General features: G+C 47.5%; 2 protein-coding genes across 4 annotated transcripts in view; one reads left to right on the forward strand and one right to left on the reverse strand.

Moving 5' to 3' along the window:
* The first annotated feature begins 74 nt into the window (after window positions 1–74).
* On the forward strand, window positions 75–3,329 carry CCDC96 (coiled-coil domain containing 96). The gene has a single exon (XM_058546671.1). The coding sequence runs from the start codon at window positions 188–190 to the stop codon at window positions 1,808–1,810; it is 1,623 nt and encodes a 540-aa protein (XP_058402654.1). The 5' UTR covers window positions 75–187; the 3' UTR covers window positions 1,811–3,329.
* A 4,818-nt stretch (window positions 3,330–8,147) lies between these two features.
* The window catches only part of TBC1D14 (TBC1 domain family member 14), a 106,896-nt gene continuing 90,431 nt past the window's right edge, over window positions 8,148–24,612 (reverse strand). For all 3 annotated transcript variants that reach the window (XM_058546669.1, XM_058546668.1, XM_058546670.1), the window contains 2 exons: window positions 14,859–15,117; window positions 8,148–10,903 (listed from right to left, as the gene is read on the reverse strand). In XM_058546669.1, coding sequence (XP_058402652.1) covers window positions 10,838–10,903; window positions 14,859–15,117 — 325 coding nt within the window. In that variant the 3' untranslated portion in view covers window positions 8,148–10,837. The remainder of the gene's footprint in view (window positions 10,904–14,858; window positions 15,118–24,612) is intronic.

The raw sequence follows: 24,612 nt of genomic DNA on the forward strand, positions 1-24,612 counted from the left end.
GTCAACGCCGCCCGTCGTCCACTCGCGCCACCCCATTGGCCTGCTCCTGCCGGGAGGCGGGGAGAAGGGGCAGGGCATCGGGCTGACGCCTGGCCAATCGCCGGGCCCACCGCGCGCGCCCCTGGTTGCCCCGGGAAACCTAACAGCCGGCCGCTCGGGTCCGCGGCGCTGGCCCAGCCGGAGGGAGATGGACGGCCACTCCGAGCACGCTGGGGACTCCGAGGGCGACGACGGAGATGTGGAGAGCCTGGCTTCGCGGCTGTCCGGGATCAAGGCCAGCTCTGGCCCGCAGTCGCCGGCCGAACCCGCGGACGCTGTGGAGCCGGAGCCAGAGACTGTAGGGGCTTCGGAGGGAGGAGCCGCCACGGCCGAGCCCGCCGACCCGGCCGAGCTTCGGGAGGGGCTGGCGGCCGCCGAGGCTGCGGGCGAGGAGGGGCCCGGAGAGCCGGAGTGGCCGGCCGAGGCCGGGCCTGACAGGCCAGGCAAGCCGACGTCCAAAGGCGGGCCCGAGGAACCCCAGGAGGAGGAGGGGGAGGAGGAGGAGGAAGAAGAGAGGGCGGCGGAGGGTGGGAAGAGGAAGGAAGCCCCGTCGCAGGTCTCTCTGCCGCTGTCCACCGCCGGCCAGGAGGAGGCTGCGCCAGCCCGGGAGGCTGAGCGGGAGGAACCGGAGGAGGACGAGAGCGAGGAGAGCGAGAAGGGTGTGGAAGGAAGCCGGGCGAAAACCGAGGAAGAGCCGAGAGGTCTGGACGACGCCCTCGAGGATGAGGATTACGAGTGGAGCGAGGAGGTCAAGAAGCTGCAGGAGCAGCAGCTGCGCTCTGAGCTCCTGGAACAGTACCGCTCCCTGATGGTGGAGCGGAGCCGCTGCCAGCGCTACAACATCTACCTGCAGCACAAGATCTCCGAGGCGCTGCGCAAGAAGAAGGGCCTGGATGCGGCCGACGTGCCGGACAAGGGCATGGAGCCTGAGGCCCCCGAGAAGGAGCAGGCATACCTACGCCATCTGGCCGTGCTGGAGGAGCTGAGGAAGCAGCAGGCCGACGACCTGGACTGGTATCACCAGGAGCTGGACCGGCTGAAGCAGCAGTGCGAGGAGAAGCTCTCCAGGGTGGAGAAGGAGTGGCGAGGCTTCCAGGCACTCAAGAAGCAGGTGGTGATGCAGGCCATGGGCAGCTGTCGCATGAGGGGCGGTCGCCAGGCCGCTCTGCGAGAAGTGGAGCAGATCCAGGCATTGGAGGACAGGAAGGAGAAGGAGATGAGCGCTGTGAGGCTGGAAAACGTGCAGCTGAAGCAGAGCTTGGTGCATTTTGAAACCAGGATGAGGGCCCAGGAGGACTTGACTGAGGGCCTTCTCCTCATCGATTTTGAACAGCTTAAGATTGAGAACCAGACTTTCAATGAGAAAGTTGAGGAGCGAAATGAGGAGCTTCTGAAACTGCGCAACAAGGTGACCAACAATGTGCAAATAATAACGCATGTGAAGGAAAAGTTACACTTTGTGGAGATAGAAAATGCATGCAAAAAGTCACAACTGTTGGAAATTGAAGCTCAGGTGGCCCTAAGGAGGGACATCCTGACTAAGACTAAGCAAGCCCGAGACAGCCTGCAGCTTGACAACATCAAGCTGAATCAGAAGTGTGGGCTTCTAGGCAAGGAATCACTCCTCCGGGACCTGGAAGAGAAGGTGGACAGGACTGCACTGCTCCAGCAGCGCTTAGAATCCCTGAAGCACCATCACGCCGGGCTTACTCTGTCCTGCAGAGGCGTGAAGCAGAAGATCAGGGAAGCCAGAGCCTTTCTCCCCTCCTGACACGATTCAGGAGAAGAGTTGGCAGAACATCTTCCATCTCAGCAAACTTCATGCTTCATTAACTCTCATTCTCCATTTGTTGCCATTCTTCAAAAGGCCTATGATATTTGGGATGGAACTATATTTTGTATTTCTCATAATTTTTCAGTTTCCAAATTAGTGCTAAGCACAAAATTGGGTTAGCAGTCAGTTTTACGTACGTTGAAGTAAAATAGGTCTAGAGAAGCAAACAACAGAGATGATTTAATGTACCTGACTTCTCATAAAAAGCTGTCAAAAGCCTTTTTATATCTGAGCAGTTCCATAATGTCAGTGACCTGACACTGAGAACTGTTCCTTTTCCATATGGAGGAGGGTTCAACAAATGGGCGGGGTACCAAAAAAATTCCTGTGCATTAAGCTAATTATTAAATCCCCTTTGAATGTATTAAACTGTGTAGTCCTGAGTCACTATCTCAATTCAAAGCTCACTAATTCCCTTTTAGATTAATCTGAAATTGTTTTGTATGGAAGTAGCACTAGCTTCTGGGATAATAAAAAATATCCAGGAAACAGGAGAAATGATAAGTAGGAAAAGGAGCTGATGTTCCTTCATCTTTCCTTTTTCAGTGAAAGGAGGCTTGGTCTGTGTAACCATTACATGTTTGTTTCTGGCTCAATGACAGTCTTCAATTCTAATGAGACGTTTTCCTGGATCTGCTAAAGAAATGCATTCATTGGTACAAAAAATGAAATTTTGTTTTCCAGTGAAGACAAAATGATGATTGTATTGTGTGTTTTGCCAGGTGCAAAATATATGGAGTGGTGACTGCTGACTGTCCATAAGCCTTTTGTTTTTAGGAAGATATTTTTGGATCTTGGCAACAGGACCCTGGCTATGCACATCATTTTACTCTATCAAAATGTCTGTTATTCCTTGTGTTAATGTAAGACATACCTGATAGGTCTATCCCCTTAACCAGTGATTAACTTTTTCAGTTTTCTTTGATGCTTTTGGAGCTAGGAGCTTGGATTTATTAATCTTAGGTTGAATTTTGAGAAGTGCAGATTTAGGATTAAAAGTATTCTCCCATCTCTAAACTTAAGTGGATCATAAGAAGAGTGATCTATTTTTGGGTGCTAAGTACATTTAAAGAATGGTGGAAACCCCATCTAGGCAGATAACTCGGTCATAAGAATGTCAAAACAACTATCTTTTGATGACATGATTTTCTTTTCTAAAGTGTGTTCCCTTTGAAGCCAATAAAGGTTGATTAAAATTCCTTTTCTAAGTTCCACAGCTTGAATACACTTATATTGTACTTATCAAACCACACAAACACAACGAGGGGAGTGAAAAATTGACTTCCTGCTTCTATTCTCCTTATCCTCTATAACTCTCCTTCCCTCTACCCCGTTTATCAGACCAAAGTGAAGTAGTAAATCACTGGCAAATACAACTTTGTTTTCTTTGTGCTTCAAATTAAAAGCAGCACAGGCCCCCTGGGTTCTTCTGTGGTGGCAAGGCTTCAAAGTGAAACTGGCAATATGCTCGGTGCCCTCACCAAGCAAGCAGCCTTCATTCTAAGAGTGTCCATCCCTTTGATTCACTAGAGGGAGAATAGGTATTTTCAGCTGATTTTGACCCATTGGCAGGCAGTTACCCACATAGAACCAAACATCCCTCGTCGGCCTTGAACTGGCTGACAAGCAGATCTCTGAAAGCACAAAGACACAGAGACTGATGAGGTTGGCATTGCTTTAAGCTGCAAAGTCACCGATGTTCTCTCAAATTATATTACCTTGTGCTGCAGATGTTACAATTAATTAGAAGATAATCTTCTGTTGATTACTTCATAACAGGGTTCTTCTAATTAGATTACAGGAGAGCTCTTAATCATGAAATAGCAACACATTGACAAATTGTTTCTAAGATAGATTGCTTCTGAGGAAGAACACCACAAACCCGAAAGCACCCTCACCCATAGTCTTGCTGATGTGCCCTTTGTGCCCCACAGCAGCCTGCATTTCACCCCATGCCCGCCTCTGACCCACTGCTTTGTGATTGTCTGTCTAGCTCTCTGTGCCCCAGTGAGACAGAGGCCCTGGAAGGCAAGGACTGTTGGCTTATCATCCTCCCTCTCAGCCAGCACAGTGCCTACCTAGCACATAATCAGTGCTCAATTTGTTGAATTAACATAATCCCAGTCTCATTTTCTGAACATTAAGTATTACTTGAATGCCTATTATATATCAGGCATTGATAAGTCCTATGTCAGATTAAAAAATAATTTCAGGTAGAAAGAAGCTCTCTCAAGTAGGACCACTGAGGGAAATGACGGGGAGGCAGGCTTGTAGTCATGGAAGGACAGTACTACAGATCAGAGCTCTCCATCCCAGCGTGGACTCCCTTGAGGGGGATTTCTCCAGTGATGCTGGAGGCTGGACTAGAAACCTCTAAAACAGATTATTTTATGAATGCTAAAATCAAAGCTTAAACATTTTTTCATCTCCTTGTCAAAGAGTACAGGGCCTGAAAATGCAGGCACAATAAAATCTGAGTGAGATATTATATGAAACTAGACTTTTTAAAAATTAGTCTGAGTTGGTGTCCCCTTGGAGGTTGCAGGTTTTCTGTTTGTTTTTGGGACCATTGGCAGAAGTGAATTGGGCACTACCTGGATAGAGCCCGAGGCATCTGAAAAAGAAACACTTTCTCATTGGTAAACGAAAATCACTTGGTGACTTACCACTTTTGAGATTTTTAAATTATATAAGTGGAAATATATATATGCTTTCTTTTTTTATAATTTCACCTGCATCCATAATTTAGATTTTTGCCACTGGTGGGGGGTGCCTGTCCATAAAATAACATCAGAATTAATGCACCCCAATTTGGTGCTTTTTACGTTTTCAACTTTCCAATAGTCTTAATGTCAGAGTGATAAATCATGCAAATGCTATGAATGGACAGGACTACAGGAGACTTCTTCCGTCATGTAGGGGTGAAGCGTCACAGAAGCTAGCAGGAGCCAGGACTGGCAGGAACAACACTGCTCAAGTTCCCGTCTCCTACTTCGCATGTAATATTCCTTTCAAAGGGTCTAGTTTTTATTTAAATAACCAATGATTAGGGGCCGGCCCGGTGGCGCAAGCGGTTAAGTGCGCGCGCTCCGCTGCGGCGGCCCGGGGTTCGCTGGTTCGGATCCCGGGCGCGCACCGACGCGCTGCTTGGTAAGCCATGCTGTGGCGGCGTCCCATATAAAGTGGAGGAAGATGGGCACCGATGTTAGCCCAGGGCCGTCTTCCTCAGCAAAAAAAAGAGGAGGATTGGCAGATGTTAGCTCAGGGCTGATCTCCTCACACACACAAAAAAATAACCAATGATTAAATATGTGCATATTTTAGTGAATAAGTTAACACCTTCCTCAAGTTTTTTTTTTTCCCCCTCAAAGCCCCAGTAGATAGCTGCATGTTGTAGTTGCACATCCTTCCAGCCACTGCACGTGGGACTCGGCCTCAGCATGGCTGGAGAAGTGGTGCATCGGTGCGCGCCCGGGATCCGAACCTGGGCTGCCAGCAGCGAAGCGCGTGCACCCAACCCCCAAGCCACGGGCCTGGCCCTCTCCTTAACTTTTTAATTGATGAAGTTTTCTAATATTTCACCCCAAGGATGACAAGGATGAATACAAAGAGGTATCTAGAAGGAGAAGACACAGTGTAGTGCTTGAGAACAAAGACTTTGGAATCAGGCCGACCTGGATTCAGTTCTCTTCTGATTGTGACCTGGGATAAACACTTCAACTTTCTAAGCCTCAGTGTACTCACTTATAAAATGGGGATGCCTTTATTTATAGGAAAAAAGGTCCAAATATGAAAAAAGTTTTCTCTTCTCTGGGTGGTGAAATTATGATTTTTATTTTCTTTGTGCTTTTCCGTATTTCTAAATTTTATAGAATGAATATGTATTTAGAGAAAAAATTCCCAATTTTTTAAATTCATAAGTTCACCAAGAGTGCAAGATACTGAAAGTTTGCAAGTCTAGAGCATGGTTCTAGCTACCTATGGCAATGTTTCTTTTAATGACACAATGAGTTCAGCATCTTAGATTATTTTAATCCTCATGAGCCAGTGGATAGGTGCTAGGGACCCTTTTTAACCTTTGGTCACAGAAAAGGAAAATGAGGGCATTTAAATTTTCCTGTCCTTAACTTCTAGGCAAACTGCACTGTAAACTTGGGTTTATTTTTGGTTGGAGTAGTTTCTACCGGGAGCTTGGGAGCAGGGTCAAGAAGCTGAAAGACCAATGTTAAGAAATCCTGTGAGGCTCTGGCATCAAGCCAAGGGGTATCTTGTTTTGTTGTGTTGTTCGAGGAGAAGGCCACTGCCCCTCCCTCCACAGGGAACCCTACAGGGCTCAGGCATCCTGGGAAAAGGGGCTTTGGCAGTTAGTCCTGAAGACAGGGAGAGCCTTGGCATGGCTATGGCCAGTGGAGCAGCCCCTGCTAGAACAAGCTGGCTGCAAAGGCGGTGTTGCTCTTGGAGGATCCCATGGCAAAATGTGAACTACAGAGTGGCGCTCCAGGCCTCTCAGAAATACCTGGAGACGTTAAGTCATGGCCGAGTTCCTGGGTGAGTGGGTGGGTAAGTGCTCTAGAGCTTCACGCGGCCCCATCTGAGGACTTGCCTTGGCTCTAAGGGCTTCCCTCTGCTGGTCCACCTGGAGGCCAATGGCTCATCTCAAGGTCCAACTTGGTGTCACCTTGTCTCCCCACGCTAGTGCAGCATCTCATTCCCTCTCTTGCCTTTGTGGCAGGCTCCACACTTTGGGTGGTGGTTTTTGAACTGTCAGCCCCCGAATTTCTCTTGGGAAAACATTCCACAACTTCTACCCCCACTGCTCCTGTATTTCCCCGAGGTCCTCCCCCAAGAGCCAGCAGTAGGGTGTGGCTCTGCCTCCTTCCCAGTGGGCGTGGTGCCTTGCACACAGGAGGCACTCAGGCCAGTAAGTAAATCCAGGGCTCACCCCAGACCCTGCACTTGGAGTTGAGGTCAGAGCTAGAGAAGGAAGGCTGCCAAAGGCCCCAAAGCGAACGTGTTCTCTGAGGAGAGGTGTTTCTGAGCAAGGGCTCAGGAGCCACAAGGCCCGAGCCTGAACCCCAGCTCTGCCACTAACCGGCTGTAGGAGCCCAAGGAGATCACTTTTCTGAGTCACACCTTTGAAATGGAGACAGTGACAGAGCTGCTGTGGAGATAACTGAGGTCATTCACAAAGCACTTAGCCCAGGATCTGGCATGAGTGGAACACCAAGCGAACCCCCGACAAACATGATTGTTGTCAACGATGACCATCCTCGTCTGTCATTCTCACCTCATAGCCTGTGGAGAATGGAAGAAAAAAACAGAGGCCCAAAGAGGCGAAGCAGTGCACTCACGTGAAACTCATGAGAAGGGCAGGGCACTGTTTCTGAGCCTTGTGCGGGGGCCAAAGACATCTGAGCAAATGCCCCGCAAGCTGCTCTGTCTCTGAGGGAAGACAGGCAGGGAGGCCAGGAAGGGGACAGGGTGGAGAGCTCCCCAGCACAGGCCCTAGGAAGCCCGAGGGCGACACACGAGGGGCAGCAGCGTCTGCTCAGGTGAGAGTCATGGAGAACAAGTAAGGATTCTCCTGGAAACCAGGGCACAGAAGAGAAAGCAGCCCTGAGGGCTCCGCACCTTCTAGCTGGGACTCAACCTGCTCCTCCGAGCCTCCCCCGAGTAGCTGGCCTGATGAGCACCACCAGTACGTGAGCACTTGCTCTGCCTGGTCCTAAGCGACCTTGCGGACCATGGCATGCTCACTGCCACGGCAGCATGACTCACCTCCACTCCACAGGTGGGAACGGAGGCACACAGCGGCCCAGGGAAGAGCCTACAGTCACCCTCCGACTGGTGGTGGAGCTGGACCTCAGCACCTGCTTTACAAGGCTCTGAGCAGGTTTCTCAGGACAGTGGGAAGAGCCCAGTGGCCGGCACAAAGTAAGCACTGACTACCTGCTGGGCCGGGGCGCCAGGCTCTGGGAGTGTGAGCAGGGGAGTGTGGCAGACACGCGGGCCTGGGGGAGACGGGGGTTAAAGCCACAGGCAGAGGTCAAGCCTGAGAGGAGCAGCGAGTTTGGGATTCCTCTTCAGCTTGGGAGGGGCACACTGAAGTCTCGAATCCCTTGATCAAATTACCATAACTGTACAATCTTTTTGATTTAACTGAGCCTAATATGTGGATTTTAAAATACTCAAACAGCACAATGCTCAAAGTCAAATTTCTGCCATACTTCAAGGTGAGAACTTCAATTTTAAACCAAACTACAGTGAACATAAGTAACAATTTTACATGACTTTTATTTAATAAAACCACATATTTACAATTCAAAAAGTCCTAATTTGATAGTTTACTAAATAAAATTAAAGGTTAACTGTACAAGCAATTAAAACATGATATGTAGCAAGTGTTATGAGGAGTTTTCTATCAGCAAACTATTTAAAATAGTCAAAAACTGAGCAGTTAAAAAGTACCTTTTCAAGTGAACATTGTTTCTAGATGAGATTTCAAGGACGAGTGGGGACGCAGCTCTCGACTCTAAAGTGCCAGTTCCACAGAGGTCCTGAACCTGAAGTCCTGGATTCTGAAAGCAATGGCCTGGGAAGGGGAAAGCGCAGACTCGCGAGGGGTGCGGCATTTCCATTTCTGATTCCAGTTTTCCTAAACGATAACGTCACACAGAGAAGCACAACGCTCTGTGGAAAGGGGCCACGTGACCCTGGACAGGGACTTAGGACTTCCCAGCCTCTGAAGCAGAAGCATCAAACCAGCAAGACCTCATGTGGTTCCTGAACAGGTCAGGAAAACCTCTTCTGAATTAAAGATTTGGTAGGTATTCCGGATGGGCATGGAATCTTGTTTAAAAGCTTAATGCATAAATGGTGCTATTCAAAAACATTTAGGTCAAACTGTTGGACAAAAACGCTAGGGCTGGGTTTTGACTACACGTGAATTTCCACAAATGCATTCTGAAGGAACTGCACACCGCCTCTTGTCACACTGCTTTCTGTCATGACTTAAGGAACATCTGTATGTACAGTAAGAAAATATATACATCTTTTAAGAACAGAAAGTCATGGAACAAAACAAAGTCCATCGGCGAGGAATGGTGTGATGGGGCTCAGCAGCCCGTCTCCCAGGCCTGGCTCAGTCTGGGTTACATTCAGCATTGTGATGTCAGGGAATGGCTGCGTCTGGAAGGTGCTGAGACCTCGGTGAAGACAGAACGCCTCCTCCAAGAGGTCAGGCAAGTCAGCGTTTAAAGGCTGAGGCAGAAGGTGTTACCCATGATGTTCTGCAACCTCCCTGGAGAATTCAGTTAAGAATATGAGGTGAAAAAGGCAATTCTAAGAAAAACAACACAAGGAACAGAGCTGGGATGGAAGGCATGAGGATGGCCACTGGCTCAGCAACTTGCTATTGCACCTAGAAGTGTCATCAGTGGACATGGCAGATATAGAAAACCTATAAAAATAATGCCGTATTAGGCTTTATCCCCCACCCCATGTCTTCTTGTTGTATGCTAAACTCTCAGAGCCGAGGGTGCTCCCAAATCAGAAATGAGATCAACCATGGGACGCTCCCTAGGGTGAGAAGTATGGCTGAGAAGGGCTGGAGAGTGCCAGACTACACCGCAGCACTTACCATACAACTAACAGTGCCCCAGAACCTGGTCTCCCCGGCACTCACAGAGACCAACACGCCAACAGGTTACACGTGGGAACCCGTCTCCACAGAGATTTGCCTGTCTTTTGGACTAGTCTGTGCAAACACTGTTCATTTCCTTGAATTTGGATAACCAAAGTTCTTAATATAAAGTTACCAAAATTAGTCAAGGAAAAATTAGAACAAAGTTGCTAATGAACTTGGGGAAAACCAGCTAAAACAGGGAAAGGCTGATACTACAGATATTGAGGATTCTGTCAAGACCGTCTGGGCTGTTGGGTGTGTGTTGCTCAGTCCTCAGTCCTTACAACTGTCTGTCTTCATGCTCAATGCATGAGGAGGGCATCACTGGCACTCAGGACGGATCCTGCCGTTCAGGTGACAAAGAAAGAGGAGCATTCCATCAGAGCAAGGCAGGAGCTTCCCCCAGCTGTGTTGTTCCCTGGCCTCCACAGAATGAGTAGGGTACAGGAGTAGGCAGGTCTTAACATCCTCTTTCCCTCCCCTTTGACTTAAAGGGAGGCTGTTTCCATTCTGTCTTCCATCAGCTCTTAAGCCTGTCTCAACTGTCACAGGCCTTCTGTGCCAACAGTTCTTCCTGCTCAATAGATGTAGGGAGCAATCTCTGGGAAGCAGGGTTCCCACTGGAACATAAGGGTGCATTTTCAGCCCTCGTGCTGTAATCTTATTAGGGCAACACAGTAAAACATCAACCTGAAGGTCAGGTTGAGGCCCGGGGAGCCCATGAGCACTCATCGGCGACTATCCTACAAGAGCCCGTTTTCTTTTAATGTTATCATTGGTAGGTGGGCTTTAAAAACACGACCTCAAGCTTTGAAAAGATTATCTCAATAACAAAATCAGCCATCCCTTTCTTGCCTAAAATATGCAAATATGAGCCAATGACATCTCTGAGGTCTCCCAAATAACATTTCCCATGCACTAAGGAACAGTGTAATGTTCCTTCCAGTAGCTGACGTAGAAGCATTACAATTTAATTAACTTTTGCTGAAATAAGGGGGTAGAGGGGAATGAGCCACCGCCCTATTTTTAAACCATGCAGAATACGCAGTGGTTGGCCATGGTCAGCACTAGGTCATCACTCCACTGAGCTTCTTAAGGCTAAGCCTTGGTTTAATTCTTTAAAAGTTTGTTTGTTTGTTTTGTTTAAGGCCAACTCCAGTGTTAGGAATCAAACATGAAAATAGCCCCTGTTCTTCTCAGCTGCCAGCGTGTCCATCTGGAACAACACAGGTGCTGCATGGAGATCTGCTTTGGTGCCGAGCACAAGTCCACCTGCCGCCTCAGTGTCTGAGAGATGGGCTTCCTTTCTCCATTTCCCGGCTGTCCTTCTGCAATGCAGTCAGTACCTGGGAACCACAGGGAAGATGTCTGTGGGTGATCTGCAACACACACTGAGCACAGGTCCTGACAGGGGTAGTGACAGAGCAACCGCAGCAGCCTCCTAACTGGCGCCTCTGCCTCCCCACGGCTGCCGCTCCTGTTCTGTCTTCCCCGCCTGCAGCCAGACTCATCTTCCTAACATGGAAATCCAACCAGCCATCTCTGGGCTGATGTCCTACAACCACTGCCCACGAGCCACAGTACCAATGTCAGGGCTACAGGGCTCTCCTCCTTCCACAATCCAGATCCAGCCCGTGCGCACGCCACCACCAGGCCAGGCTTCCCACCCCAGGATGCTAAGAAGCCCTCCTGGCCTTTGCACGCAGCTGTTCCCGCTGCTCTGTCCCTCCTCTTCCCCAGAAACACTGCATCGTTTTAAGGCCTAACAGACATCACTTCTTCTCATGCCTTCCTGAGCTTTCTCAAAGTAACTCAGTTCCCTTCTCTGTGCTCTCTCAGCTCTTGGTTAACACCTGTATCTTTTAAAATATTATATTCTACTGTGATTGCTTAATAACAGTGGTGACAATAACAACAGGCTCCACTTACTGAATGCCCACTCTACACCAAGCAGAGCACTCCTCCAGGCACTTCATGCACAGCATCTGTTTAATCCACAAGCAGCTCGGGAAGGTTAATACCTCATTGTAAGGAAACCGAGCAACAGACGCTCACAGGAAGAACTTGCTCCAAGTCAAACAGCTCACACGGATTCAAACCCAGATTTGTCTGATTTCAAAACCAAGAGAATCTTTGTAGCACCAGTGCTCATCTACTCCTGCCAGGCACTCTGCCACTTTAATTGAATGACAAATTAGAAGGGGTAAAGTAGAAACATTTATGTAGGTTTCAAATAAGTTGCACAGAAGGACTAATGGTAGATAAAAGTCCCCCTCTCCTCTAAGTAAATGGGACTGCCAACCAAACGTAAACATCTGCTTGTTCTGTAAAGCTCACCAAGGTCTTAACCTTAAGAACAGCATTTAAGAGAAATGTGTGTGCACCACAATTCCCATGGGACTTGGAACTGTATACAACTCACTGATGCCCATCCCCCACAGCCACCGTCAGGCTAACTCCTATCACTAACCCATTATTAGAAAACGTCCTACTATTCAATAACCTCTGACCTAGTTTTAACCAATAATTTTTACCTAGTCCCTAAAACATAAGAAGCAAAATGACAGATCTGGGTTTAACCCTCCCCTCGATGTGCGTATGTGCGGGTTGGGGGAAGCACCAGTGAAATAGAAAGGAAGATCAGCAGAGCCGTGACTGTACCAGCTGGAAAGTCAAGGTAGCAACAGTCCTATGTGTTGAATAAAGGCCACTGGAAAAGGCCCTGGCTTTCTGCAGCTGCTTCAGAAAACCACTATATGCAACCCCATCAGGGAAGACTCCAAGGCACATCCTCACACATGGGGCCAGCTTCATGGGTGTGCACCCTGGGCTGTCAGCAAGGGCCCCAAACTCAGAGGGGGACCCGCTTAGCTTAATGCTCTGCAGTCGCCATCTTGAAATTCTTAATAATTCTGAATGTGTGGCCCCACATTTTCATTAGACACTGTCCATTTATTTATCAGAGAAAAGCTCCTCCCTCTCACCAGATCCTTGATAATTATATAGCCAGTTCTGCTCACACTTGAGCTGAGTTTATTTTTTAACAGCTTTATTTATATATAATTCACATATCACATAATTCACCCATTTAAAGTGTAAAATTCAATGGTTTTTAGTCTATTCACAGATACGTGGAACCATCACCACAGTCATTTTAGAACATTTTTGTCACCTACAGAAGAAACTTCACATTCTCCAGCTCCCACTGCCCTGGCCCCCATATCTCCCCATTCCCTGATAACCACTAATCTGCTTTCTGCTCTACAGATTTCCCTGTTCTGGACTGCATATGAATGGAATCATACAGTATGTGTTCTTTAGTGTCTGGGTTTTTCATTTAGCATGTTTTCAAGGTTCATCCACACTGTAGCATGTATCAGTACTTCATTCCTTTTTATGAACTTAACGTATTTAGTATTTCAGAAGCGCAACTCATATCACCCTAGGCACACAACAGTGTCCCCTCTCCATAAAATCAAGAAGAGTATGTCATGGTATTATCCAAGGTCCCATCACAGCACCTGTGCGTCTTCCCAACAGACACTGACAGGAAGGGAGTCTGCCAGCCAAAGAGAGCATCGCATAACAGGACAGGAAGGAGAGAAAGGAACACCTCTGGAGGCAAGACAAAGGGCCCTGGTGAGAGGGGAAGCCTCTCTCTAGTTAATAACCAGTTTTAAAAGGGTGAATTTTATAGTATGTAAATTACATCTCAATAAAGCTGTTATAAAAACAAGCTGCTAAGATCAAAGAGTGATAGTCTGATCACCTCTGAAGTAATCAGGCCAAACATAAAAACTCGGAACCTGATCAAGCCTTTAGATCTGTCAATTTACGGGAAACACAGAGTACAGAGAGGACCACATTAACCACCACCACAGGGATACAACTAGCAAAACCACACTGTGGGAAACACTAGAGGACAAATGACCTCGATTCTTCAATAAATAAAGGGAGGGGGAATAAAAGGAAAGGTGGGGTAGCCTATATACTTAAAAAAGACTTAAAAGATCTTTCAATCAATCACAACAGGTGGACGTTATTTGGATCTTGATTCAAACAAAATATAAAGCCACTGATGACACTTGAAACAATTAGAAATCTGAAAACTGACTGGATATCTGACAGGTGCATGGGGGTCTGGTATTCTGTTTTGTATGTATTTTAAATCTTCCACTAATAAAAACGGTAAATCAGAGGCTGACCCGGTGGTGTAGCAGTTGGGTTCGCGCACTCTGCTTCAGTGGCCTCAGCTTTGCGGGTTCAGATGAACCACGTATCAAGCCATGCTGTGGTGGCGTCCCACATATAAAACAGAAGAAGATGGGCACAGATGTTAGCCCAGGGCCAATCTTCCTCAGCAAAAAGAGGAGGATTGGCAACAGATGTTAGCTCAGGGCTGATCTTCCTCACCAAAAAAAAAAAAAGGCAAATCAGGAACAAGCATTGTTTGCCATATATGGGAAAGTACAAGCCTCCACAGATATCAACCAACTAGGACCTGTCAGGCAAATCTGGAGCATATGCAGGGTCAAGAACCAAGGTTTTATGTTTTCCTTTTTGCATGATAAGGACTTGGACTCAGACAACACTGGCCAATCCCACAGGGACAAGACCTAAGAGAGACGTCCAGAGAGCAACCTAGAAGTAGGCCCAGGCTGGACATGCTCCTTCACTATCAGCTCAGCTGCTCTGCTAACCTAGCCACTAGAGAGCCAGAGCGACACATACCAGGGAAACCAGGGCAGGACCTTTGCCCTGGGAAGCCATCCTCCCACCCTCCTCAAGTGAACGCTGAGGGTACCCGGTTCACCTCTCTCAGCCTCCTGTGTTTATCAGCAAGATGGAGACAATCCTACCCACCCAGCCCAGGGCACACCCACGGTGGGGGGGGGGGGAGAGATGTAAAAGGGGTGCTCAGTGAGTGGCAGTACCCTTCACTTTCTGTCTCTGGCATTTAAAAAAAGGGCAGAAGAGAGGGCCTTGGTTTACAAAACGCTTCCAACAGATGGAGGGTACCTTGACGGCAGACTAGAAGTTCTGACCTCTCAATGCCACTGCAGAATGGGTGGGAAGGCTTTTATTATCCACTCCCTCCATCTGACAGAGAGCCAAAGACGAAATGACCACCCAAGACCTCATGGCAGAGACAAGCCTCAAACCCAGGTCTCCTCACTTCCAGCCCAAGAACTACTTTAGAAATGACTGTTCTTTCAAAGAGCACTCTGAATAATGTACTTCCTGAATTATACTACTGAGCCAGCTACTCTATGAAAAAGGGAAACAAAAAGATCCATTTACCTGAGCCCACTTCTTGTTTCGACTTTGCATCTGAATTGTAGCAATGGAAGCAAAGAATTCTTCTGCAGGCAGGTCTTCAGGTAGCCTCGTCAGGAACTGGGCTATGTGAATGAAGTCCATCTTGGTCAGGATGTCCTCGAACAGCTTCAGGATGCCCAGGGCCGTGCGGAACAGAAACTCTTCCCCATCACGACAGAACACATCCCATATACGACAGGCCAGATCAAGGGGCAAAGATTTACTATATAAGGTAAAGATCCTGGGGAAAAAGTATGAGTTTTTCAGATTTTAGATGGCACAAAGAAAGAGCTTAGAACTCAGGTCTAATCTATTAAAAATGCTCCCTGAGTTAGTCACTTTCATACTTAGAAATATGGGAGTAGGCACGACGCCCACATTCATTCTGAAGGCCAATTTAAAAATTTTATAAAACAGCATTATTAGCTTTCACACAGAATCTCAAACACCATACAATTTCTCAATTATTGATACTGATTACTTCTATATGCAACAGATATTTATCAAGCACCTACTGTGTGCTTACTCTGTGGTAGGCGCTACATATGAGGTTAACAAGGCAGACAGAGCTTAGTGTCTGGGGGGAATAAAAACAGTAAACAGAAATTTACAATTCAGCGTATACACATACACATCACTTCTGAAGAGTACTATATACTTTTCTCCCAGTAGGGGTCAGCAAAGGAACAAAGTAAATCTTTCCCAATAAATTTGACCATGGATTATAAGAAAATTTAACAATGCAAACCACCAGATGAAAAAGTAAAATACAGATATGTAATCCCTTAAGAAAATGTGATAATCACAATCCAAACTACTAAACAAATACAATCTTGAGTGATCAATTGTGCTACCAGCTTTAATAATTTCTAACCTGGAACGTGCCTATGTCACAAAGCAAGGCGAGTCCAGGATGAGACGCAGTTCAAACTGATTCTCTGTGAATCCATCCTCCTTCCTCAGCTGTGAGATGCAGCCTGGCTGCCATCCCCAGGGGGGTCTCCTGACCCTGAGACCCAGCTAGATGCTCCTTCCCACTCTCGGTCTCTCTATGCTGGTGCTTATCACAACGCCCTGTGTTTGCTTCTGTCTTCCCCGCAGAGACGCTCAAGAGGAGGGACCCTGCCCAGTTCATCTCCATCCTCAGCATCTACACAGTATCTGCAATCCTTGCTGAAGAAGCAAATGGGTGGACAAGCTCCCAATCTGCTCTAGATGTCAGAGATGGTAATTTTTTCACTACCTTCTCATCAGTACTAGTACTCATTAGAAGTGATTCTCAACTGGTGGGGGACATTTCCTATTCGGGAAAATCACTCGTCCACAATTTCAGCATTTCGTTAGTGCCCATGTCGGCTTGAGAGACATGGGGGCCCATGAAGTCATCTGAGCTCAGGTGCTGGACTCAGACTGTGGGGATGCCTTGGTCAGGAGGTGATGTCATCAAGCCTTCAACAGCGAGACTCGCACTTTCTTAACATAGATTCCACCCGAAAAATTATACCATACTGGCAAATCTGATCCCAAGTCTCACAGGCAGTTTATTCCAAACCCTCCCCTGTAGACTGCTCTGCCCCAGAAACAGCCTTTCCTCCAGGACCCAGAGGAACACTTACGCAGTTAAGGGCTTGCACTCAACCCAGAATGCTAATTAAGACCAATAATGTTCTAGGCTATCCCCTGTCAGTGCTTTAAAACTCAAAGAGATTCAAGGAAGGCACTTTTGTTGTTAGCGCCGTTGAATCGATTCTGACTCCTAGTGACCCTGGGTACAGCATAGTGGAACCCTGCCTGATCTTTTTTGCACCATCCTCTCACCTTCCGGTGCTGTATCAGACGATGCTCTGCTGCTCTTCATAGGGTTTTCATGGCCAGTTTTTTCACAAGTGGGTGGCCAGGTCCTTCTTCCTAGTCTGTCTGAGTCTGAAACCTGTCCACCATGGGTGTGCTGGTATTTGAAATACCAGTGGCACAGCTTTCAGCATCACAGCAACATAGAGCCGCCACAGTGTGACAACCAACAGACAGGTGATGTGGTTCCCTGACCAGGAAACGAACCCAGGCCATAGCAGTGAGAGCCCTGAATCTTAACTACTAGACCACCAAGGCTGGCTGAGAAAAGCATAACAATTTAAATTTCATTCAACTCAGATGATGAAATAGGGAGACAGATGTCACAAAAACCTCTACACCATAAAAACAATGACAGCCAAGTTTAAACTGAGGACCTACTGTGTGCTGTGCACTACACTGGGCACTCCAGAACATACATCATTCAACAGTCAGGACCATCCTGTGAGATGGATTCTTTTATCGCATTTTACCTGAGGGAACTAAGCCTCAGATGATAAACTACACTGCCCCAGGTCCTGCGGCCAGTAAGCGGCAGAGCTGGACTTGGAACCTGACCCCAAAGCCCATGCCCCAATCACTCGGACTGCGCTATCCGCCATCAGCAACACACTGCCGCAGCCCTGCTAGGGCACTTTGTTTTTAAAAGTCGCCACAAGCCTTCAACCTGAGCTTACTGTCTCAAAACAGAAAACCATTTCATCATTTGGTCTAGAAAACACAGGCAAAGAGAGATCCAAGAGATCTTTTGTTTCTAGCCTCAATCTAGAGAAGATTCTAAATTCTATCTGGAAGACGTGGTTATTAATGATGCTATAAAAAAAAGTGAAAAAGAACTGACCTAATCCATGACACTTCTTCTTATCTGCCAGTTCACATGTGGAAATCAAACTCTTACATCTTAAAGCAGTCTTAACTAAGAAATGATCGGCAGACAGAGTAGCTATGGGCAAAGAACAGGGAGAGTAATAGCAAAAGAAATTTCTTCAACGTAATAGTCCTGAGTTCAGATTTGTGTTTGGAACTCTATAAAAATTAAGCCAACATCTGAATGACCAAGAATGCCGGAGTCAATGCCCTGATGCCCATCTACCTGATCTTCACAACCATCCTAGGCATTACCATTTCTCCATGAGATAACTGCCTGAGATCTGAGCCCTTCTGATTCTAAGCAGGTCAGTCCATTCGTCATAAATATTTTTTAAAGCCCACTACTATATGCTAGTCACTGTTCTTTGGTGATGAGGATACACAGCATCGAACTAAACATACAACATTCCCTGCCCTTGGGGGTGGAGGGGATAAATAAAATGCACAGTACGTCAGATGGCGATTTAAAAACAAGCAGGACAGGAGATCGAGATTGCCAGCCTGGGTGTGCATGTGAGTGCATGCACAGACACACACTTCTAAACAGGGTGGCCAGGAACACATCACTGAAAAGTGACACTTCTGTGAAGCCCTGAAGAGGAAGCTGCAAGCATGAGAAGAGGTCTGGAAAGCATCCAGAGGAAGCAGTGAGTTCACAAGCTCTAAGGCAGGAGCAAACCTGGCACATCCAAGGAAGAGCAAGGCCACCAGCCTAAAGCCAAAAATAGCAAAAGGGAGAACACAGGAAGATGGCCTCAGAGACCAGGGCCAGCATGGGCACAGCCTGGTCTCCAGGTCTTATTCTACAGGAAACGGAAAACTAGTGGAGGGTCCCACCAGAGGAGGGCCCTCGTCCACTGTGCTGAGAAGCACCTGTCAGGGACCACAGGCTTCACCGGGCGGCCACTGAAACAATCCAGGCAAGGTCGGAGCAGCACAGTAGCCGTGGAGGTGGCCAGAAGTAGAGAGAATCTGGATAGGTTCTGCAGTGGATTTACCTCGTGGAAAATGCAACAGAGGAGTCAAGGACGCCGGGTTTTTGGCTGAGCAATTCAAAGGATGGAGTTGTCATTTAAGGAGATACGGATTCCCTGGATTTGACAGGAAGGTCAAGAGTTGAGTCTGAAGACATGTTTAAGTTTAAGCGTCAGACATCTAACTGGATAAATGAATTAGAGTGGGGTTCAGGGGAGGGCTCTGGGCTGGTGACAGTTTCTATACAGATGGTACCCAATAAAGGAGGTATTATAGGATCAGAGAGTGAAGAATGTCAAATGTTGCTGAAAAGTCAAGTAAGACTGAGAATTGATCACCAACTATTTACTTCATGTAGAAAAGTATATCATTTACTATTTTTCATGTAGTGAAATGGAATTATTAAGGCCCTGAATGTTATTATATCATAAATAAAATGTGCTTTTAAAAGAAAAACACGGTTTAATTTTCACCTGGCAAACATCTACTCATCCATGTCTCGGCCTAGATGACCCTCTCTTGGAAGGCTGTTTCCTGGCCCCTGGGCTAAGCAGGGTTTCCTGTTCGATGTTTACACTGCACCTCATGCATTCCCTTTCATAAGAGTTATCCAATGCAGATGGACACCCCCAGCTACCTGCCCTCTACCTCACTCACCCTTCCCTCCTTCTGAGCCTTGCAGACTCCAGCAGGCCTTTCAGCAACCAGCTCCCAGCCCCTGGGCTCTAGTCTCTGCGGCCTCTCCCAGCACACGCTCCATCCTAAGACCCCAGTGTCACTAAGTGCTCTGTGTCCTCTGCTCTAGACTGCCAGTGACTCAAGGGCAGACACCTCTGCATGGGTGCGTGCAGTCTCGGAGCAATGAGGGTATTCTCTGACCCTCTCCTACAAGTGGGACTGCTCAGCCGTGCTACACGGTCCTCATGCTCCCTCCCTTTCCTCTCACTTCCCCTTCCACTTGAAAACCATTCATTACCAGCAGCTTTCAAATGCTTGACTGTATTTTAAACCACATTTAGATTAAAAAACCAGCTGTGAATAGGACACTAAAACAATCCTCTCCTGGTTTCCTCTCAGAAAAGCAGTTAAGCAGGTACCATTCAGGCGGCTGAGGAGCTCACTCAGCTCCCATGGGGCTGAGGAGAGCCAGCACCAGCCCAGGGCCCTGGAAGCTGACACCAGGCTCTGTCCTGATCCCACAGAAGCCCTGCCCTGGGATCAGGACCGCTCCCATTACAGCACCGGGAACAAGAGGGCTGCCTGCCGCATGGCCCTCCTCGTCTCAAGCCCTTCAAGCCTACTCGCCCCAGGACACTGGGCCTCACCCTGCTCCAAGCAGGGTGCATGTGGGAGAAGCAGAGACACAGGCCTTCCCAGGACTGCTGCGGTGTTCTTCCCATAGCAGCAAGAGAGAATTCAAGGATTTTTCTCCCCCAAGTAATGTTTGTTTTTATCCCCTGGACCATTCCATATTATTCACTGCATATGAAAAATGGTAGTTTTAGGTACAAATTCAACTAACGCAAAATAATGTATTTCTATGGCTAGACTAATGAAGTGGCTACAGGCTTATAAAAGACACCAAACACAAGATGGATGTATCTATTTCCCCCATAATGTGTGTGGGAGGAACAGGACAGTTTTTTCCTGTCAAACTTTCACAATTTCCAGAAAACCTTATCAGGCAATGTCTATTCTAAGTGCTTGTCTGAGTTCACAGGACAGCAAGGGAGCATGGCGGGGGAAGGGAGAAGGGCAGTTCACCACTTCTGAAGCCAGCTACGGAAGCAAAAGCTCATTCTCAGAAACCAACGATGAAGGACTGACAGCTACCCTGGTCCACTCCTCAGAACCCAGGCTGGGCACAAGTAATAGAGCCGACAGGAAGCACTTGCTTTCCTGCTGGGCACTGCTTTGTAAACTTCTACCTGGATTATCCAATTTAATCCTTCCTACGACCCCATGAGGAAGGACAATCATCATCTCCATTTTACAGATGAGGAAACTGCAAATAAAGGGAGGTTGTGGGAAAGCAGATTTTAACCTGAGGTAAAAGGGTAAAGGTCATCTAGCAGTCTCATCTGTTGAGAAGCCACAACCAGAAACTTGGATCTTCAAGGCCTGACACCACCAATTTCCAGCTGTGCCCAACTTTTCCCATCCTGACTGGTTCCTAAGATTATGAGGCCCCCTAGCCAGCAGAGGACATGGCCCCGAACCTCTCCACCCCATGATGGTGCCCCGTGTCCTGAAAAACTCAGAGAAGCAGTTAGAATAGACACTGCTAGTGGAGAATAGAGGTACTACTTAGCCTCACTAGATTTTGTGAGGATTACATAAAACAACATTAAACACCCAATATCAAGAGCATTCATTAAAAATTGGAGGTAGCTATTTAAAACTCAGTTCCAACTTAGTTAACATGCCCAACCCCTACCGCCTCCAATCCCAGAAGCCATTAGACAGATCCACCTCTGTGTCCCCAGAGCACCTTCTAACTTGAGCCCAAAGGCACTCTCACCTTATGTCCCAGCACCTAGTAGGGGCCAGCAGACACTGGGTAAATAGTACCAACCCCTGCATTAGAATGCAGGCTCCATCTTCAACCAGGCCGGGGAGCACCGGTGATACACAGGCCGTGCGGGCTCTTCCTGTGAGCAGGTTTCCCTCCTGCAGGCTTGGAATCCTCCTCCCTCCACACACACTTACAAAGGCCCCAGTGTATGCCACATGCTATCCTGGATGCTTGGGAACTCAGCAGGACAACTCCTGATCTTGAGGGGTTCTTAGGCAGACCCGTAACCCAAAAGTTAAAAGCAATAAATGAAATGTGTGCAAGATACAATGGAAACTGAAATCTTCCAACAGTAATTTCACCTTGAACTTTTCCTTTAAGGCAGAGATTCAGTGTAATGACAGGATCTCCAAGTGTCACTACACATGATTTCAAGAAACATTAATCATGATCTGGAATGTGCTGCTTGATTCTTTTTTTGTGTGTGTGTGTGAGGAAGATAGCCCTGAGCTAACATCCGATGCCGATCCTCCTCTTTTTTTGCCGAGGAAGATTCGCCCTGAGCTAACATCTGTGCCCATCTTCCTCTACTTTATATGTGACACCGCCACAGCATGGCATGACAAGTAGTGCGTCAGTGCGTGCCCGGGATCCGAACCCAAGAACCCCGGGGCTGCCGAAGCGGAGCATGCGCACTTAACCTCTTGAGCCACTGGGCTGTCCCTGCTTGATTCGTTTTTAATTCAAGATTATTTATTACAAAACCCACTCAGGCCTCCAAACAATCCTGCCATTTGACATCAATGGGAAATATTTTGATAAGTTTAGTGACTGCATGTCAGTCCTCCCACAAAATGTGGATACCTGAACACTCAAAACTCTGTGGAAAGACAAATACAATTGGTGAGACCCTGTTCTGACCCTTGCATGTCCTTGTGAGAGAGAAGAGTGGCAGGCCACACTAAATAAGATCCCTTGCCAGGAAGGTGGTATCAGCAAGTAAATCTAATTCTCAAGCGTGAAATCTCTGTAACCCATTGGGCACACAACACCCACAAGTCCACATGGAGAAATGCCAAGCACCCAAGTGGGCCTCAGGCTGGATTCTGCGTATTTTAAACCCAGGAAGGAGCCCCTCGGGAACAGAGGCATTCCTTGATCTAAGCCTCTGAGCCAAGCACAGGGCCAGGCACTGGGGACAAAGGCGACAGGCAAAGCTAGGTCTATTACAGGAGCAGCAAGAAACAGATAATACTCTGAGAGTGGGTCAGTGCTGTGAGGGAGGGACGCACAAGCTATCGGGGTAGAGGGGAGAGGAGAGAACATTCTGGAAGACTAACTCTCAAACCGTGCTAGGGAATGTCCTATAAATCTATAATGTGATAATCCATGGGGCAGAGAAACTATCCTGGGAATGAAGATGGTACAATTCCTAGCTGGCCTCTGGTGGGCAGACAGTGTGGCAGGAAAAAAAGATTTTGTCATCTTATTTGAGCACCCACACAGCTCGCCCAGGACACTCAGCTGGCCAAACCACATGCGCTGCTCGACTCTCTGACATGGAGCAACAGAAAAAGGCTTTGTTGCTCCAACAGTTAGTTACTGGAACACTAGAATTTATCATGTTTTACAGGCCACATGCACAGTACAGATCCACCACGAATATGCAATTCGGAAGCAGGCCCGGCTCTCAAAGGTGTGAATGTGGCTTCTGGGAAGAGGATGTGACACAGCAGAAAAAGCAAAGGTTCTGGAGTCAGACTGACCTGGACTGCTCACAAGGGACGTGATATTGGGTAAGGGGCCTCAGTGGCTTCCTTTGTGCTAAGACGTATATATATCTGCTCCAGACACCGTGAAGAGGAAACAAAGCAATGAAGGTCTCTGAAACGTCAGCTTCCAGGGCAGGCCCTAAGCAAAGTCTCTTCTCTCCCTGTGCTTCCTCCCTACTGTCCACCCTATTTCCGATCTCAGCTTTTATCTAACCTTTGGAACCCGACCAAGAGCCTGAATCCCTGCAGACCACCTATAAAGGTGAACTGCAAGGAACAAATCATGAATGCATGGTTTTCCTGTGCTTAATTCAACTTCAACATTTACTAAGGACTTACTACGTGCCTAGCCCTGCGCTGGGACTGCAGATAGAGACAATGTTCCACCCAGTCCTTATTCTAGAAAGCAGTCAAGCATTTCATCAAGAATAAGCCAACCCCTGCAGAGGCCTCATCAAAGCACAGTGGGCAGCATTCATGAGGCGTCAGGCACCAACCACGTCACATCATACAGGTCTCAGCAGTGGAATCCTTGGAGCTTTCTTTTCATTCAGACACCCTGTACTCTGCTCCACTTTTCATCACAGACAAATCTGACCCATGTTTTACACTCCTCAAGAGCATCATCAGTGTGCTGACGCTACCTCTGGAGCCTGAGCTCTGGGACTCGCCTCTTGGGTTATGCTGCCTGATGATAAAATGCCTTAGAAAGGACTCCGTGGGAAATGTGCAAGCTCTGGAACTGGCAACTTGAGTTTGAGTACCAGCTCCGCCATTTGGCTACCCACATGACCTGGGGCAACTCACTCTGCCTCTCTGAGCATCTGTAAAACAGAGGCGTAACAATTCACTCCAAGGGGTTGTTCTGAAGGTTAAATGAGATCATGTGTGAAAAGCATGGAGTCAATAAATGTGGGTATTACCCTTGGCCTCTGCTCCATTTGGATCATAACCATCTTCAGACTAGACCTGAAATAGTCAGGCATCTTCCAGGGCAGCGCTTTTCACACTGCTAGTCATGCCACAGGCAATGGTTAGTGCACTGTGAAATCAGAGTGGATTATTACCAGCATTTTAAAAAAATAAACAGAACAGAATAGGAAATTTCAGAATGCTTTACACATAGTAAAAGCTAGGTATTGTTTCATGAAACTTGTTTCAATCATATGTACATATTAAGTTCCTGCACACACGGCCACACACTGGGTCCTGACATAAAATTTATCTCCTTTTGCAAATCAGGGTGAAAAAAATTTGAAAGAGACTATTCTAGGACAGTGCTTTCCAAACTTCGTTTTTAGCCTGGAATCCTAAGACTCTAACTTGGGGGCCTAAAATAGATAAGGTAGAAGGTAAAGACTCTGGTCCTGCCTGATCCTCTCCTGACACGCTCGCCTAGTGATTATGGACTCCAAGCCCAGGAATCTTCAAGGTTAGAGTTTACAGTCAAATTAACAGTGTGGGTGCACAATGTGGGTGCAGAGGGGCAGCCTATGCAAGAGTTGAGTGTTCACGGTGTGGAGAAACCATTATTTGTTAATGGTGCCCTTTAAGGCAGGCCTCAAACACTTCCACCCAGCACAGCCAGACAGGCCAGCCCAGCGTCCCCACCAGTGGCCACTTCATGGCCTGATGTTTACTATCCTGCAGTGACACCAGGACTTGTGGCTTCAGCTATCAGCTCCAACCTCCAAACTCTCGTTCCCAGCAAGAATTCAGCAGAATCTGAGCAGCCTTAGGGTTTAAGACAGAA

The sequence above is a fragment of the Diceros bicornis genome, chromosome 8 (assembly GCF_020826845.1).
Source record: "Diceros bicornis minor isolate mBicDic1 chromosome 8, mDicBic1.mat.cur, whole genome shotgun sequence".
Taxonomy (NCBI): domain Eukaryota; kingdom Metazoa; phylum Chordata; class Mammalia; order Perissodactyla; family Rhinocerotidae; genus Diceros; species Diceros bicornis.